At 46.2% G+C, this 18658-nt stretch overlaps 1 protein-coding gene across 5 annotated transcripts in view; it reads left to right on the forward strand.

Annotated features, from left to right (window-relative positions):
• LSAMP (limbic system associated membrane protein) overlaps window positions 1-18658 on the forward strand; it is a 314661-nt gene that overhangs the window by 277853 nt on the left and 18150 nt on the right. For 3 of the 5 annotated variants that reach the window (XM_027816957.2, XM_055712346.1, XM_014286790.3), the window contains 4 exons: window positions 5401-5535; window positions 9456-9576; window positions 10955-11103; window positions 17205-17240. In XM_027816957.2, the coding sequence (XP_027672758.1) occupies window positions 5401-5535; window positions 9456-9576; window positions 10955-11103; window positions 17205-17240 (441 nt within the window). The remainder of the gene's footprint in view (window positions 1-5400; window positions 5536-9455; window positions 9577-10954; window positions 11104-17204; window positions 17241-18658) is intronic. The other 2 variants (XM_027816960.2, XM_014286791.3) reach the window with 1 other exon arrangement.

The raw sequence follows: 18658 nt of genomic DNA on the forward strand, positions 1-18658 counted from the left end.
GGCAGAAGAGGGCCCAACAAAGATGCATAACCCCTTCTGCTCACAACTACAAAGAGGCTTGGAAGGAAAACAAACACAGAAGCAGGGTATCTGATCTCTTTCTCCACATACCAAATGCAAACAGATACTTTCAGTGGGTCTGAACTTCAGTTTAGTTTAAGACCACAAAAGTATTAAAAAAAAAAAAAAAGAGAGAGAGAGAGAAAAAAAAAAATATAGTAATTTCTGCACAAGAAGGAGCCCAGTGTTGGATGGACAGACAGGAGAGGACAGAGCAAAATGTGGCTGCAACCTCTGCAAACTAGCTTACCCTTTGGAGATGTAAGGAGCTAGGGCATGAAGGGAAAGGCCTCTTTGGCAGAGCACATGGCTGAAGGCATTGCTGGTCCCTTGACTACCCGAAATGGCTGTCTGCACGCAGTGCAAGAGGGTTTTCATCTGGGTGTGTGTCATTTCTAGAAAGGAAGAGTTTATTTGAGGAATGAGTGATGGTGCGTGGCAGCGTAAGGGGCCATTTGGGTGGAGGTGGGGAGGACCCATAAATACATGGGGAGGGTGTAAGCCTGTGTTTCTGCACACAGTGAGATTTTTATATATTAAAAATATAAAATATATAATCATAAAACACAGAATATAATATGCATATTAAGTAGCTCTCTCTCATACATATACGAGAGCATAGGCTGCTGTGCATGCCAACAGGGTGACAATATGCAGACTCCGTGGGGTTGTAGAGGGCTATCTCCAAAGGATGGGGGGCTTCTTGCCAGCAGGCTAGGATTGCCGAGCAGGTTTGCTATTTGAGTTCATTATTTACTTTACTGGGTCCAATTAGGAAGCCAGGGGATAGGAAATGTGGCTGAGGCAAGCAGGCCTTCAAAGCCTTCCCTCTGCACACATCAAAGCCGGCTGCTGCAGATCCCTCTGCAAAAAGGGCTCTGCCAGCTCCGAGCAGCAGCAGCCGCCTGGCTCACTCTGCTCGGAGTCATTCCCTGTTGGTTTGATTGTCAAGCCTCCCAGGCTCGTAGCCTCTATCTCCAGCCTCCAGAGCAGAAAGCTTCTCTTTCTGATTTACTGGGACAGAGTCAAGGAGCTACAGCTTGGCAAGATGGTGTTTAATGGGGCTGCAGCAACAATCCAAGTTAACTATGAACATGTGAAGGGCAAAAAACCTGTAGGGAAGAAGGTTTCCTGGAGTTGTGGGAAGGGACGCTTTTGGATGAGAAGAACTGTGCTGCATGTGGGGTCATTCGCCCTGGGAAGCCTGGAAGGCTCCTCACTGGGAAGGGGTTGTCCTGAACCAGACAAAACAGCCAGGAGACAACTCTTGTCAGTAAGGAAGGTTTGGCGGTAGGGTCAGGATTACGTCCCTGGATAACACACTCAAGGCAAGCATCTTCTTTTAATGGGAATGGAGTGGCTCGCTTGCCAGGAGCTGGCAGTCCCTCTCTTCACCTAATAGAATATGTTCATTGTTTTCAGTACCAAAGAGCATTGTCCAAGCCTTCTCCCTCCCTGCTTTGATAAACTGCATAGTGACAACCATCAGCTCCCTGCCAAAGCTGGCTCCTGCACAGAAGCGTATGTAAGCTCGCTCGGTGTGTAAAGCTCTGTTCCTGTTCCCCCCGTTCCCCTTTTGCCTTAGAGGTTAGAATTAATATGACTCACCTAATCTGGCTGCCAGGGTGAATTAGTGAAAACATCTCTACAGCTCTGTGCAAGATATCACAATCTGACATTTTTCTAACACACCATGATACATCTTCCCTCTCCCTGATCTGTACTAGGACACGTCAATTTTATATAAATGATTTTTGTTGGAAATGGTTAACGTACTTTTAGAGGGGACAGGGCTGCAAGCAAAAGGGCTAGTCTTACAAGTGAGAGTAGCCGAGTTCTGGTAGCAAAATGTTGATGCTCAGGGTTGAAACAGGTCACCAGTGCAGGGACAAGATCAGTGCTACCACTATTTCAGCAAGAGACTGTCATAGAAACTTTCCCTGAAGTGTCATGCTCCTATCTGTGCCCTGGAGCAAGGGAATGAGGAGCTGAATGGGCCTACTGATGTCTTTGGCATGCCCTTTACAACAGAAGCCCTCCCTTTCTCTCATTCCCAGAGAGCTGCACTGGGCAGACCAGCAGCTCATCATGCCTTGGGAAGGGCTCGCGTAGCTGTGAAAGCTCTCCTGCTGGACATGGTACGGGCTTAGGCTCTGAGTGCATGTGTGTGTGCAGGGGAGAAGCTGAAAAACGTCTTCCCATAGGACAGTACATACCCTTTGAGGATACTTTGGAGCTCCACTGATGTGGTTCTCTGACAGACAGATTTAACAACACCCTTAATGAGGGTGCCACTCCATTAGAGCTGGTTAAGTCACCCTCAACCCTCTTTTCATTACGGTGACAGTCTTGTGACAAGGGCAAATTGCAGGAGAAGCGAGTCCCACTTGGAATGAACCCTGTGTATAAACAAGGCAGAATTGCAGAGCAAATGATTTGCAAAGCAGAGGCAAATTACGTTTTAACCTTTTCTTTGTGAGTCTTTCCCTGATGTCTGATTAACTTTCCAGTCAACTGGCTGACCTACCAACTGGGAGTGCTGCTGTGAAAGAAGGGGAGTGTTGGTTGTCAGCTGAAATTGGGGGTGGGATTTTCAAAGAGCATTATTAGCAGGTAGCAGTATGTGATAATATCTGGGAATTAAAAGAGTTCCCAAGCAAAAATGAACGACGCTATGGCAAAAACACAAACAATGTATTGACTGCACAGACGGCAGCACAGTGCAGAAGTTGTGATGCAATTCTTCATCTGTGTTCAGCCATGGCAACACCTCATCTGAAACGCTGCGTTCAGTTTAGGGTATTGCACTTCCAACAAAATGGGAACTTGTCAGTGAGGTCTAAAAGGAAAGAGCAAGAATGATCAAGGGTCTAAAAAAACCTTACCTACAGAGGAAGGTTGAAAGACCCTGGCAATGTTCAGCAAAAAAAAAAAAAAAAAAGGAAAAAAAAAAGAAGGATGACAAGTGAGGGAGGAACATAAGTGATTTAAAAGTTGATAAAAGGCTATTGCAGAGAAGGAGGGAATGATTTGTTCTTTTTGTCTATAGTGGCTAAGACAAAAATAATAGCTTTAAATTGCAGCGGGGGAGACTCAGGTCAAACTTCAGGGAAAGTGTTCCAGTGGTAAGGACAGCGAAGCATGGGAACAGATCGTCTGGAGCGGCTGCAGGGCCTCTGCTGCTGGGGAGCAGCTGGCTGCCTCCCTGGCATGACCCATGTGTCCTGCCTTGAGGCTGGGCAGTGGGCTAGATGGTGACAAGTCCCTTCCAGTACTATGACTCACCTAACTCTAGTCCTGCAGGGGTTAAGATCCCCTAACATATTTGTGATTTACAGAGATAAGAAGTACCTGTGAAAATCCCACCCTGCTTCCTTCTGCACTGATGCTCCGTAGCATCAGCCTTAGAGCATAGCAGAGGACAGAGCGCGTGTCCCAGAGCAGTGGGTGGGCAGCAGGGGCCAGCTTTGCCTCCTTACCGTGTAAAATACACTGCTGCCAGGCAGTAAGGCCCTTCAGCAGGCAGTCAGGGGATGTGGAAACCTGCAGCCAAGCCGTTGTAAGTTTTAGGCTTAGCAATGAGATTCCAGCTCACCTGAACATCTTGTAGGAGCTGGAAAAGGAACTGCTGGCTTAGCCCCACTGAAAGAGAGGGGAAACCTTGTCTTTACATGAGCGTTATACAGGGACACTGCTGTTTTCATGCCGAGTCTCCGTGACAGGGGGCGGTTTTCCCCTAGAATGGTTCTGAAAATTGCCTGGGGAAAAAAAATAAAATAAACCCCACAAAAATAATCGTGAAAGGGACATAGTTCTGAGCTGATCTTGAAGTTGCTGAAGTCCCTACCTTTGATGCAGAAGGGAAATGCATGCAGCTGGCATCGCCAGCGTGCGTGGCCAGCCTGACCTGGGCGACGCGCTGCAGCAGGCTGTGCCCTGCGGTGGGATTCACGGCAGGCAGCTCCACGGGAAACGTAGCGCCAGAGACATGGCTTAGCCACGGCCTTCACGCGGTGCCACAGAGCCAAGGACACCAGCCTCGTCCTCGCAGGCACTATTTGAACTCCATCATTTAATGGAGTTCAGCTCCAAGCATTTAATGCAAAATGGGCAGGGTTTCAGAAGTGCTCGGCACCTGTCGAGCAGAAAACGTCTTCTGGGCAGAGAGTTGCCTTGGAAAACCTGACAGCTCTCTGAGGAGCCTGAATGGGAGCCATTGCGAGCTGACCTTTTTTTTTTTTTTTTTTTTTTTTAAATCTGGCTTTTACCCTTTGACAGCTGGGGGACACTTTCTACATATACAGACACGCAACTGGGGCTTGTGGCTTTGCCTGCTGCAGAGCAGTGCTTGCAGCCCTCTCGGAGAAGCAAAGCATCTCCCTTTAAACTGCTGCCAGCGTGGTTCAAATTCTTCCCAGGAGCATCCATACTTTGCTTTCTGAAGGAATAGGGTAGATATACCGGTCCTAGTATTTCATGCCTCCCTGGCACCTTTCATCCAACAATTCTAATGTGTTTTACATGGGTTAACCTCACCGCCCTTGTCTGACCAGGAGGTGATGGGAGAGGGGGGGCTATTAGCCACAGTTCATAGAGGGGGAGCAAGGGAATGACTCACCCAAGGTCACACAGTGAATTAAAAGCAAGGCCACAGACCTCCCCTGATTCCTGCCCCCGGCTGTAACCCCAGCGCTCAAGTCACTGCTTTCACGACTGCTAGCGAGGCAGCGCAGTTTAAATATGTCATTTGGTATGTACAGTAGATCAGGGATTTGTGATGATTATTGGTCTCCACAGATCAAATTACACTTTGTTTCTCTCAGTTTGGCCATGTTAACAGTAGCTCTGTCTGATTGATGACACTTTGACACTTCACGGTGGTGGTTGCTCTCAGAGACAGAAAGACATTTTTCACAGTTTGGCAGTAGAGAAAAGGGTGCTGACAATACACCACCACATCTGAGGACCCAGCTAGCCCTGAACCAGCCCGTCAGGCACAGGCTGACTAACCTTCCCTGGTACTCAGCCATCACACCCATGAACTTACTCTGGTCTCAGGTGGTGGAGATTTTGCTGCTTGGCCTGGACAGCCTTTAAGATGCAATGCTTTGGTACCACTTGTATGCTTCCTTCCAAATTCTCAGAACCCAGGTTTTCCACAACTAAATTAAATGCTAGTATCTTGCCGATATGGCTTCTGAAATAACTTCAAAATCACTCATGACTGTTGTTTATTTGCAGAATCCCTGTTGTGATTGTTCCTCCATAGCAATTAAGCAGAACGCTTCCCATAACTGAATGCCTAACAGAGCTACCATCTGTATATTTCTATCCTACCAGGCAGAGAGTTTGAAGGCGAGGAAGAGTATCTGGAGATCCTAGGGATCACGCGAGAGCAATCGGGCAAGTATGAATGCAAAGCTGCCAACGAAGTTGCTTCAGCAGACGTCAAGCAAGTCCGGGTCACTGTGAACTGTGAGTACATCGCAACTGGAGCAGGTCAATGGGGAGAGCTTTGCCCACAGGCAGGGGTGACTTTAGGATAAATAGAGAAACTTTTCTGGCTTTATACTGTATGATCTTAAATGGAGGGAGGGGAGGACTGGGGAAACTTATCTGAAATCAGACACTTATCACAGGGTATAGTTTGTCCCTTAAACCTGGTAATATATAAGGAAAAAAAAAAAGAAAAAAGAGTGTGAGAGAAAAAAAGAGAGGAGCTGTGAGTTGCCCCTGTCTCTCCCCTCAGAAACACTGGCGATGCCTTGTTTTCACTCATTGATATTCAGGAGAACAGTAGCGTGAAAAGAAGCTTCAGCAAGGCAGCAAGGAGCGATAAGGACGGTTCAGCCGGTTCAGAGCAAACACACGCCTGCCCGCACCCAGCCGTCTCAGCAGTGCCTACATGGGTATCACAGCCCAGGGGCCTGGGGGGGCGTGCAGTAGAGGCACGTGTTAATGAGAAGGTGCAAAAACTTTACTTTTATGCTGGTTTCAGGTCATTAGCATGAAGCCATCTCTAAGAGACCCTCCGTGCATCAATGCAATACACAAAGGGGCTTGACCAAAGGATACGGCAATCCACCTTAAAACACCGACAGGCACAGCTACCTGTGGCTTACATCCACACTTGTATGAGTGGGGCGTGGATCACATCACCCATACGTGCTTAGACAGATGTCCACTTCACTCTGCCAGCATGCTTCTCTCACAGTGACACAAGATATTTCAGACTGCCATTACTCTTATAGTTCAACATGTGTATATGTCCATCTCCGTATTTGTATGGCTCATATTTGGCACTAGAGTGATTTAAAGTGAATATCCCCATCTACCTGGCCTGTTTCCTTGCTTTGAAGGCTAATACCTCTGCAGCAGGGATGGATGAATGGGAGATATATCTTCTCCTGACCTTCTTCAGTTTTCATACCAGAATATTAACCCAAACTGAAACTGGAGATGGTTACAGACGTGTTTCAGGGTGCATATGCATGGCCTTGATTCATGGGTAGCACTCTTGGGGAGTGGGTTAGGGCAGGCAGCTGACGGCAGCAAGTGTTTCAGCCCATCCCAGTCTTAATTTGCTACCACAGGTGATTTTAGCACATTTTAATACCATTCTTGCTCTTTGTCTCTTTCTTTCCCTTTGGGCCATCACATCAGATCAACTTGTCTGTCCTGTTTAGAAGTCAAGGTTATAGGCTCCCTGCAGCATCTTCAGAATCCACAGAGTTTTTTTATAGTTCCCTTAGAAACTGGGTGGCAGTGGTTTAGTACCAGCTGCTTCATGGGCCAAATTTGGCATTAATGTGAAACTGTAGTAGCAGATTTTCTGCACTAAAACTGTTGAGGTTTTTTTCCTGTCAAAAACAGCTGAGTTTATAAACCCAAGACATTCCATGAGAACCAATTAATATTTTCAAATATTTCTGTGAAACATAATTTCAACGATGCTTTTATCATGGTTGAAACAGATTGTTTATATAAAGTCAGAATGTTTGATTTCTACTTACTTTCAAGTCATAGTAACTGTTATTTTTATTATAGTAAGATCTTAAATATTTTTACTGTTGGAATATATGAAAATATAAATTGGTGGATTATTTTAATATTATTATGTGGCCTAATTTGTAATGTAAGCAACTTATAAATTCCTTCAGGACAGATCTTTGCTTTTGAAACAAAGGGAAAAAAATCTAATGGGTCATGAGGGCCAAGCACAAGAAAAAAAGTCAGTCCTGTTTGGGGATTGAAAGCTAGACATTTGCATACAGCTTTTCTTATCTTGCTTCCTTAAACTATACCACGAGCAGCTGAAGTGTGAAAACTACAGTAAATTTGAAAAATGGGACCTGCCCGACCTCTGGAGCTTCCTGGCCATCTCTTATCGTCTGCTGATGCTGTGGAGCTCGTAGCTTGTCAGCGCAAACTGCAGGAGAGAGCATCCTCGCTTTGCTTTGGTCTCACACTACCACCGTGAGGCTTCCTGAGTAACGGCCCTTGCTCATCACAGGCAGGGAAACTGAGGCCTGGGGAAAACAGCTCAAGGGGAACCACTCCTGGCTTCCTCAACAGCAAGCAGCTGCTTTCTGAGTACGATAAGGCTGGTTTCTTCAGAGCCACCATCTGCCGCTTCTCCTGGGAGAGCACTGCAGCGAGCATCCCGCCTCTCGCTGAGCGGGCAGCCTCGGGGCCAGCAGTGCCTTAACAAAAGCGGTGGCCACTGGGGTACGGCCAGTCCACCGGTCTGGGCACTGTCCTTTGAAAAGCCGAGGAGGGTGGCCAAGGCAGGGACTGCTGAGAGCGAGGGGCTGGGTGCTCTGGCTCCCGCCCAGGGAGCTCACGCCTGCCGGGGTAATTTTCTAGGCCCGCAGAGAGGTACTGGTTCATTTTGTGACTCACCTCTTGAGCTGGATTCAGTGAAATGGAAAAGGTTTGTCTTGCCGCAGACGGCAGGAAGATAGACTGCTCGAACCAAAAAATCGAAGAAGGTTGCTTAAAAAAATCACCTTCGCTATCCTTTTATTACCCCTCCTCCTCTCCAAATTAAAATATTTACGTGAACCCACAGCCTTTGAATGTGGGATCCTATTTATGTACACTTATTAATATTTATGATGTTAGAGGGCACACTGCAATATCCCTAAAGCCCTGCATAAAATCCCGATTAAGGTCAGGAAAGGGATCACATTGAGATGGCTAATGTGTTCACAAACAAACTTCTTTCTGTATATTTTCCAGACAGAATTATTTTTTTCTTTGACTGACACAATCAATTTTGATTCTTTTTTTGGCCTTTCAGTGCTGGGATGGATACAGACGGCAGATCTGAACTCTGTACATGCAGAGTATGCTTTATGGTAACTTGAGTTTCAGCGAAGTAGCTGTCTGAGTCGCAGCCCCGTAATCTCAGGGAATGCAAGTATTAGTGATGAGAGACAAAGCTCTTATTCCCTGATCCCTCTCAGCAGCCAGGTGGAAATAATTCTGCCTTTTAACATGTAAAGCTTGTCGCTTAACATTTTGAACATGGGGCTGGGATTGAAGATGCTGGAGCCTACCCCACCTGGCACCCAGCCAGCACTAAGACCTAACTCAGGTGGAGCACACCGATATGTTCCCCAAGGGGTTTTTTGCCCATGGCACAATGCTCAGCCTTCAAAGTAAGCAGAGGTGGGAGCACCATGCTGGGCTGAGGGCAAGCTTCACACAGAGCAAGCCCTCTTGGAAGCTGTGACAAAGCGTGATGTCCAGGAAGGTCTGGGCAGGATTTGTAACCTTAGACAACTAAGGGAAGTGTCTCTACAAGTGGTCTGGCTCTCAAAGTTGCACCCACAGCTCCTGGTAAAGCTCTTCCCTTTTAAGCCATGAATGTATTTCTGTCTCAAACATGTTGTCTCAGTCCTTTCCTTTATTATAGTTTTGACATTAGACACAGAGGTTGTTTGGAAAATAATTTTCATGCTAGTGCTAAATTCCTACTTTATTCCTGTTACTGTTGCTGTCTTCCTTTACCCTTGATAAAGCCTTTCTGTCTTCTTCTCTCTGATGAGCCCATGTGAACTAGAGATCCACGGGTAAATATTCATAAATTACAGAAGTTCATCATTAACCTTAAGTCTCCCTGTGTATGCCTATGCATTTATGACAGAACTTTATTCAGTGTTGCTAAAGAGAAGCACGCGTAAGGAGCAATGCTAACGCAGTGTATTAGGGAGAGTTCAAAGAGCAGCATTCTCCAGAGAAGCAGAGCGGGCAGCGTGTGCCACAGCAAGCAGCAGCCGTGGGGCCCCACTGGCCCAGATGGTTTGCATGAGGAAGCCAGCCCTGACACAGTTTCACTGTTTTGTTCCACCTGGAAGTGTGTGAAGTGACCGTGTGTTTCCTTCCTGCAGACCCTCCCACCATCACAGAGTCCAAGAGCAATGAAGCGGCCACAGGACGACAAGCCTTACTCCGGTGCGAGGCATCAGCAGTGCCCACACCTGATTTCGAGTGGTACAGAGATGATACCAGGTAAGACCTGTAGCTTGCCTCTTCCCTTCTCTCCTGTTTAGCCCTCAATAGAGGATCCTTAAAGAATCACTTATCATGCTCCCCAACTCTTCTCCTCAAACAAATTACTCTTCACAAACCATGTAAGTCATAACGGTCACATCAGACTCAGCAGAGCCAGCATGGTGAGGGCTGGAGAAGGCAATCCCTGTCTGCAGTGGGGATGCTGCAGGAAGTGCAGAGGATGGAGCTCTGCAGAGGAATGGTAGAGGAATGAAGGCGGTTAATTATCATTGATAACATACAGCTGTGGGCTGGCTTCAGGGGCGGTGGGTTGGCTGACGTGGATAATGTGCAGCTGTGGCTGGTTCTTGCTAAGTAGTTAAATAGCTCTGAGGGGGTATGGAAGAGGAGCAGCCAAGGAAGAGAGACCTGGAAAAAGCAGAGGGAGGAGAGTGAGAGCGCATACCCTGGAGGTAGGAGTGACAAGGATGCAGTAGAGGCAAGAAGCAGAGTGGACTGGCCTGAAGAGTATGAAGAAACAGCATGAACAGTAGATGAACCTTTGAAACCTTGTGGGGGATTGGTGGCTGTGCAGGGGTAAGGTACAGGTTCTATTTACTGAAGTTAACCTGGGATGGGATGGTAAAAGCCTTGTTGCAGCTGGCTGGTTTTGATAGTGCTGTGACAGAGCTCTTGCCTTTAAGTCAGTTGTGAGCAAATACAGAATAAAGACATCACTAGGGCTTTCTTCCTGATGGTGTTCATGTGTTAAATAGCCCGTGATAGAGAAGGAAAAAAAAAAAACCCACCAGCCAGTGTTAGTCTCCAAGTAGATAATGCTACTTGGGGTGCCTTCATCTAGGGGAAGGAACTGCTGAAGTGTAAGATTCCTCCATCTGTGTGACCTAAGCCACCCAGATATGCATGTGAGAGACAAGGATAAAAGGGGTCTGTCCCTTATACCTGAGCATTTACCTGGCTCAGGCATGGCTCAGTGTTGGTATGTGCACATACTGGAACACACGAACCGGTGTCTCTCACCAAAAACCTTTCGGTCACCTATGGAGGAGCCCTCAGCTGGCCATGGTGTGTTCATTTCCAGGTGTTAGTTGCTGCTGGGTAAAGGCTTCCTCCCTTTCCTTTGGCTTTTCTTGCTTCTCCACTGCTTTACCAGTGCTATTTCACCCCACTGTGGTCCTTCTCCCTTTCGTTCTGTCCTCCTGCTTTCCATCAATGCCTTTTTTGGTCTCTTTCTCCTCACACCTCCTTCCTGCCTCCCTCCATCCTCACCTGCCAGCTGGCCTGAGTGACTTTGGTTTACTGCCTGCCAGGCAGCAATTTCCTTCCAAGTACACAGCTGCCATTGCACTACACACCTCTTTGCCTGTCTTCCCAGGATAAACAGCGCCAATGGTCTGGAGATAAAGAGCACGGGGAGCCAGTCTCTGCTGATGGTGGCCAACGTCACTGAGGAACACTATGGGAACTACACCTGCGTGGCTGCCAACAAGCTGGGAGTCACAAATGCCAGCCTATACCTTTACAGTAAGTATGGGAGAGGGTGAAGGGAGGTCTAGATTGCTCTCGCAAAGACCAGGCCGTGTCGAAAGCACAGAGTAACCAAAACTCAGGAAAGCATCTGCTTGCCACCCCCACCCCCTCAAACCACCATGAACTGGCTTGCAGTGCCCCGCTTCAGATACCTACATGGTCATATTTGCTGTGAAACACAAACACAGCCAAATTAAAAGGCTTACAGTCAAGCCCTTTCATTGACTTTCTTTGCTGAAGTCAGATTTTGTTAAAATAATAAAAAAATGTTTGTTTTAAAGCTGAAACAAAAAACCTTTTAGAATGACAGCCCTTTTAATAAGGACACAGAAGGCCAGGGCTCAGAGGGTCCGTGACAGCTGAGAAATGACAAGTAATTCAGAGAGATGGAGAGAACTTGCCACCGAGCCTGAGGAGAACAAGAGAGAGTCAAGAAAAAGAGAAATGAGTTTGAAAATGGAAGGGAAAGAAGTGGGAAAAGACAGAATGATTTAAAGGGCCCTGCCATGGGGAACATGGAGGGAAAAGTAATCAGCAGATGAAATACGGAGTAAAATTCCTTGGATCTCATCCTGCTACCTTTCAGTTACTGAGTTTGTCCTAGTAAGTGTAAACAGATAGAAGTTAGGACTAGACCAAACTGTAGAGCAGAGTTACCTGCTGGTTCTGGATTTTGCAACTGATTCAAACCTGACCCTAAACTGAGCCCGTGCCCCTCTCCTACCACCCACCCACGTGTACAAACCGTGGTGTATCGAAAATGCAGTTCCCAATTTCAGGTCCAAAACTTGGCCTCAACTTGGACCACGCGTTGTTATTGCCACCAGAAACCGACTGCAGCAGAATGACCCACTCACAGGAATGGACACATAGATGCAAAAGTGACTTAGGGCTGTATTCCTCTGATAGTCCCAAACTGAATTAAAACTCTCAGGCCACAACTTGCATGTCCTTTTAAACAGGAAACAAACAACAAAAAGGAGGGGGGGGGGGGGGAGCTGGATAAAGCAGTGTTGGTATGGAATGCAGTTTAGTCTAGTTTCTGCTGTGTGTGGTCGGATTAATCAAACCATCAGGAAAACAATGTTTTGGTTAGGTTATTTTTTAACAGATGTAGTGCAAAAGAATAAATCCATTGGCATTTTTTGTTTACCACCTCTTGATTCATGTTGTGGCAGTTTGAATTTTTGCAAAATGTGGGCATATTCTGTGGAAGCTTTTTTCTAAAGAACAGATATTATTATAATATATATTTGATTTCCTGTAGCACTGCAGCACACAAAGCAAATTTTGACTTCGAAAGTCTTTTCACCCTGGTCTTGTGACTGTCATGAGATTCAAATAAAATCCTCAGGCAGCAATCTGGAACACAATTTTCAAATACTCCAGATTTGTTCTTGCTGATATTAATGTAATGCTAAGTTTAGAATGCATTATTTGTGGCTGAATTCTAAATTTGGTGCTCTCTGTTGGTTCCTGTTACACAGATGAGCTGAACTGCATCACTGAAACAAAATATAAGATGAAATTCAATAATGTATGGATGCACACATGATTTTAGCTGGGGGGGCTGGTTTTGCTAGAAGAGCATTTTGCGTAACTTCAGAACTTCACCCCAAAGGATCTCAAAGGATTTGCTAGAAATTAGTATTTTAATATCACAAGTTAATTAGAAATGGGCGAGTGTTATTAGCACCGTTTTGCAGTAGGAAAGTAAGGTACAGAATGAAGAAGTGGTTTACCCATGGTCGTAAAGTGAGTGGCAGAACCCATAAGAGACACAAGGAGATCTTGCAAAGTTGCCATTAACTATTCCAGGAGGAAATGTGGCAACTATTAAAGATGACTTGGAACAGTGAGGGTCCTATTTTAGTGTCCTTTTGATGTGTATGGGGAAAACTTTCCTCCTTTCAAGTTGCTGGATTTTCTTCATCATTTTTAGCTTAGAAATTCAAGGCCTCTTTACGCTAGACAGTGCTAGAGAACTTCACAAGGGCCAGAAGAATGGAGGTGCAGGAGCTGAGAGAGATTTGATGATCTTGAGTGGATGTTTATAACTTTTATTTTTGTTTCTTGGTTAATCCCTATTTCTTCAGTGTGCAATTGCTTCATACTATTTCATGAAATCTCTGTTCTCCTGGTTAGTGTGGAAGAGAGAAAGAAATAAAAAAAAAAAAATCAGGCAGTCTACAGCTGGTGTTTCTAAGGTTAAGAAATCAGGGGGAAATGAGTGAAAGGAATCCAGCTTCATAAAGATAAAGCAAGCAGCTGGAAAAAACTACAAGCCCAGATGGGGAAAAAAAAAAATGCTGTAGCGATCACACAGTAGCTGAAATAACAGGTAATGCACACTCACAGTCACATACCCAGGCAGAAAAATAAAGCAGTGCCAAGTTTTTGCAAGGTACAGCACATACTCAAACAGTTGGAAGTGGTTTTTATCCCTAGAATCAGAGATTTCATTTCTTTTTTAAATACAGAACAAGCTCACTGTAGGGCAACATCCCACTAGGGAGGCAGATACAGTGCTGGTTTCTCAGTGTCCCATTGCAGCGCAAAAAAGAATGGCAGCCAGGAGTGAAGAAACCTCCAGCGAGTTAATAATGAGGTACTGGCAGTTTTGCCTGAGGTGGAGGGCAGAAGGGGAGCTAGCAAAATGGTGTGAAAGAACAGTTTAGCAACAGAGAAAAATGGGTGGCTACCATTCCAGGGAACCTCAGCCAGCAGTGAAAAACTCTAGGAGGGACTGAGTGCTTTAGATGTCAATGCCATAGATAGAAGATGCATTAAAATACAAAAGCAGCTCCCTTGAGCTGTATGAATAGCTAGCTAGTGATCTTTCTTAAAGGATGTAGCAGCAGGATTGCTGCAGGTGGAGAGGTTTATACCCCTTGCTCCTGGAGACTGAGTTTACAACAGCATAAAAATGGCCCTACCAAAGGTCTCTTTTACCCAGGAACCTGTCTCCAGCAGCAATATGGAATATGTTTGCAGAGATAGTACTCAGGAACAGTCTGATGATACAACTGATCTAATAACTTGCTGCCGTCCTTTCCTGCCCACTCCTTTTGCGCACCCTGCCGCATGCTTTTTTCTCCCTTACTCTGGTACTCAGCGGACATCCCGCTGAGCCAGTTTAACCTGCTGCACTGGTGAAAAATAACCGAGTTTTTCCACCCACCCCCCCAAAAAGCCCCCCTTTTGTTGTACTGAAGTGAATTAGTTTGTGGAAGGGCTCAACAAGCACTAGAGCCCATGCAAGAGGGCAAGCTGTGTCACACATCTGTGGAGATGAGGAGCTGGGAGGCAGGACCGTGTTTTGCAGCATTAGGGAGGTAGTAGGCTGATTCAGCTCTGCAAAGCCTAGCAACAAGGTTTGTAATCCCCAAGCACAAAACAGTGTGAGACCTAGGAAAAGGGAAGGAACACAGATCTCTCTGAGAATTACCCGACTGAGAGGCCAAGCCAAGCCAGGGCTGCCATCGCAGAGCCACAGTGGTGAAAAGAGTTGCCAGAACTGGTGGGAAAGGGTTTTTTCCCTAAGTATATTAGGAGAGGGGAACATGTTTTCTTTCCATTCCACTCAGCTAAAAGTGCTATGAAAAGCATTATGAGTAAAAGTCACAATTTGTATCTTAACCCCCACTATACAGAAGCGTAAATGTGTGTATATATACCAGATACAAATCTGCTGTACAAGCGTACAGATACATAGGCTTACGTGTACATGAGCATGTATGCATACGCATGCACCTGTGTGATGTATAAGCAAGCACACATACATCCCTACAGGCATACAGAAGCAGGCTCAGCACCTGGTGCATTCTAGCAAGGCAGAGGAAAGAAAGCAAAGCTTATCCACATCAGTTGACTTCTGCCTCCAGCAGAGCTAGCCCATCCCAGAGGATAAAACAGGAGACAACAGGGCAGTGCTGCACATCCTCATGCAGCCCAGCTGGTGAAATTGTCTCAATTATAGGAGACTGCCACCTCAGCAGGTCCCCTGCTGCATCCTCTGCAGCTTGCATCCTCTGCACCCTTCAGGGAGTAAGAAAACACAGGGGTGAGGCAGCAGCTGGCAAGGCCCGTGCCAATTAGAAGCAGCAGCAGACAGGATCCCACCCCTGCCTCCTCGAGAGGCTTCAGGTAGAATTATCGTTACAGTCCAGCAGTTTTGATCGCAGCAAGAGGCACGTTCCTAAGATGAGCTGGCACTTGCCTCTAACTTGTCATTATTTGTGAGTGCCCCACCACAAGTGCTAGCTGTGTGCACACGCTTACACCCCTTCTGCCAACTCTCTGCCCACGCTTTGTTGCACCTGAGCGTATGCTTGTGGTGGTTGCTGCTAGGGTTTGGAGCCTGACTGTGGCTGAAATCTCTCTCCGTGGTTCTCAGTGCAAACCCTGTCTTTTCCCAGGGGCTGTCAATAATGGGGGGTGGGGTGGGGGGAGGCCTCAGGAGAGGAGGAAAGTGGTTAGGGTGACAGCCAGAGGGGGCAAGGCTGAGACACTCCTAATGAGCCAGGATGGAGCAGTAAAGGCAGCACTCAGCAGCGGGCAAGGGGGAACAGAGGTAGAGTCCTTGAATAGAAAGCAGCATGATAATGAGGCCGTAGTGCTTTCCTTTTACTGCTTATGCTGTGCAGTCTGCAGCCTGCTGTGCAGGAAGAAGGTAAAGGGGAGTTGAGTTATTTAACCAAACTGAATAACAAGGAAGTCATGTCAGCACAACAGCCTGCTTTCACAGAACAATAGTCCCCTGTTGCTACATAAGCACAGAGATCCAGGCTAGCTGTGTATTTTCTAGGCAAGAGACAACTCTCCTGTGCCTGCTGTGGAGTCAAACAGCTCCATTACCACCATGAGGGCAGGAGACCTGCCAGTGTCACCAGATGATGGGCCTGACCTGCTATGTCCCAGTGGGCTCCAGCAAGGCAGAAACTTGCTCTTTGCGCTAAGGGTGCTATATAAAGAGCGTTGGCTTCCAAATAGCTGGGCCTGGGTTGATCAAAGAATTATAGTGGACTGCTGATGCATCCTGCCAAGCTCTGTGTCCATCAGCAATGATCTTAGCACTGTCCTTCCAGGTAAACCAGGAGAGAGCTCATTGCCTCAGGCCTATCTACTGTTGCACAGTGGCATATCTCTACAGTTAAATATCGACCTGCTGATCAGTCCATGAATAGGAACTTGGCTCAGTCAGTACAAGGAATCCAGCAACTCTGAAGGTAATGAAAGGAGACCCAGTGATCACTCTCAGGCCTGGGGGTTTGTAGTCTTGGTTCTGCACCTGGCTCTGCCAACAGTTAAACATTTGACCTTGGGCAAATCGCTTCCTTGCTCTGTGCATCAACTGCACAATCTGTAAAACTGCAAAATAACACCACCGTTAGCCTCCAGCTGAGGTCTCTGACACTGGTTTCCCCCAGTGTCTGTGCAATCCTTTTAAGATCCTTGTGTGATGCGTAATGAAGATGCAGTGTAAAAACCCTATAAACAAAACTGCAGGTTCTATGTACAACTAGATGTTGATGAGTCTGCAAAAACTCTGTCTACCTCAGAATACAAAAGCTCTAAAGAAACAGTGTCTCAAGGATTCCCCAGGGTGACTGCTTCCCTGCACAGATCCTCAGGGGACATGTCACTGGCAAGAAATCCATTGTGGAGAAGGTTCTGGGGGGTGCGGCAACTACCCATGGAGGACTTCTACAACTCACCTCTCTGCCAAGATTAGCTTCCAGCCAGAGGTGTAGCTAAGAGGAGCTCTAGTGTGATGACATGAGTGGTCTTGAAAGTCAGAGGGGAGATATGGCCCATCAACTCCAATTACCTTCGCTGCAGGTGCTTAATCCCTCTTGCTGTGTGGATATTATTTGTTTAGGTTTTGAAATGACTTCTCTCTGACTCCCAGTCCCAGGGGATGTTGATATATATTAGGTGTGGCTAGCAAAATGCTCTGTAGATGAAACCTACTCTAGTTCATATAATTTGGGGATGGACAACTCCATCAGGTTTGTATCTGCTGCTTGCTTTGTGTGAAAAGTGGCTTGTCCTTTTCTCCTGCATGTTGCTTATTGTTTTTTTTCCCCCCTTAGAACGAGTTTTACCCACACTCCCCAATCCTTTTCCAGGTCAGTATATGTTTTATGTTGAAGTAGCTCTTTAGCTGGGTCATTCTCCATCATCCTGAAAAATGCTCAGAGCTAAGGATGGGCAAAACAGCTCAGAAATGCAGGAAAACAAGGGCTTTCCCTTCTCATCTACATGTAATTTGGTCTCTTCTGCTCACCTCCCTCATCCTTCCACTTCCTCCCTTCCTTTTCAATAAAACAACCAATGAAACAGCAACAACCTGTAGCTGAGCTTTGAGCCATGACATTGTGTCCTCACCTAGGTCTGGACAGTCTTCAGTGAGGTTCAATATGCCTGCAGACCTACACCTCATGCATACTGCCATCCTAAGCTGTCTTTGCCCACATGTTCGGATTTGGATCAAAAGCATAAGCAGACCAAAAAATTTGCAGAGACAGTGGAAGGGACAAGTGAGAAGCTAAAAATTAAATTGCTGCCAGGAGGCTTTTTCACTCTAGTTGTGCAAAGTATTCATGGTGAAACACTTTGTTCTCTCATTCCTCTTGTCACACGCCCCCAGTCTGCCAGTCACATAGTGCCGCATTTGAGGCAGAGAACATGAAAAGAGGTGTGTAGTGAGGTGTTACCGTCTACTTTATTCCAAGGGAAGAAGGTATGAAGGCTGAACAGCGTCCGGGTATTTTTCCTGTCTCTGTGCTGCCCAAGCATGCCTCAGGTCCAGACAGCACAGGTCCGACATCCACATGAGATTCGGGGGCTTGGATGCAACCTCAAGACTCTGAAAAAATGCAGACTGGGCACTTCCAGAAAGCAGGCTACAGCATTTGAAAGCAGTGTTTGAAACAAAATAATAATAAGGCAGGCAGTCCCCGTATTCACTTAAAAAATCTTGGCCTAGAGCTCCTTAGTATCTTTGTTTTACTGCCATGTGATGAAGATGTGTTCAACTCATAGGATGTTCGGAGGCCTGAATAGTTAATGTCTGTACAGAGCTTTGGGGTAGAGTGTTATTAGGAACCCGTGTTGTTTTGCAAAAGAGCACCTGCCCAAGTAAAGCACCTGCAGGTACTCTCATGAAAAGAACAATAAATGCTGGGTGTTACACCAGCCCCATTTAACTACTCTACCATTTTCAAATCAAGCTCTGCTCTTGGCAACTTACTCAGGCTCAGGATGTAGTCACAATTGCCTATTTAAAAGGCAAATCCACAAATACAATTAAAGAAAAGTACCTACAAAAAGAGGAGGGGTGGAGGGAGAAATCAAGCTACCATTAAAATTAAATCCCAGAGAGTGATTTGTAAATAACATTCAAGGAGCTGAGAAAAGGAGTAAAGTAGGCCATTGGGAACCTAGTGTGGAAAAATAAATCCAATTAAACACCATTATCGTATGTATTGCAAATGAAACTTGTGCATGGATGTGAAATTAAAGTTGCTGAGGATGTTCGGGATGT

This window comes from Falco cherrug, chromosome 5 (genome assembly GCF_023634085.1).
Source record: "Falco cherrug isolate bFalChe1 chromosome 5, bFalChe1.pri, whole genome shotgun sequence".
NCBI classification, from domain to species: domain Eukaryota; kingdom Metazoa; phylum Chordata; class Aves; order Falconiformes; family Falconidae; genus Falco; species Falco cherrug.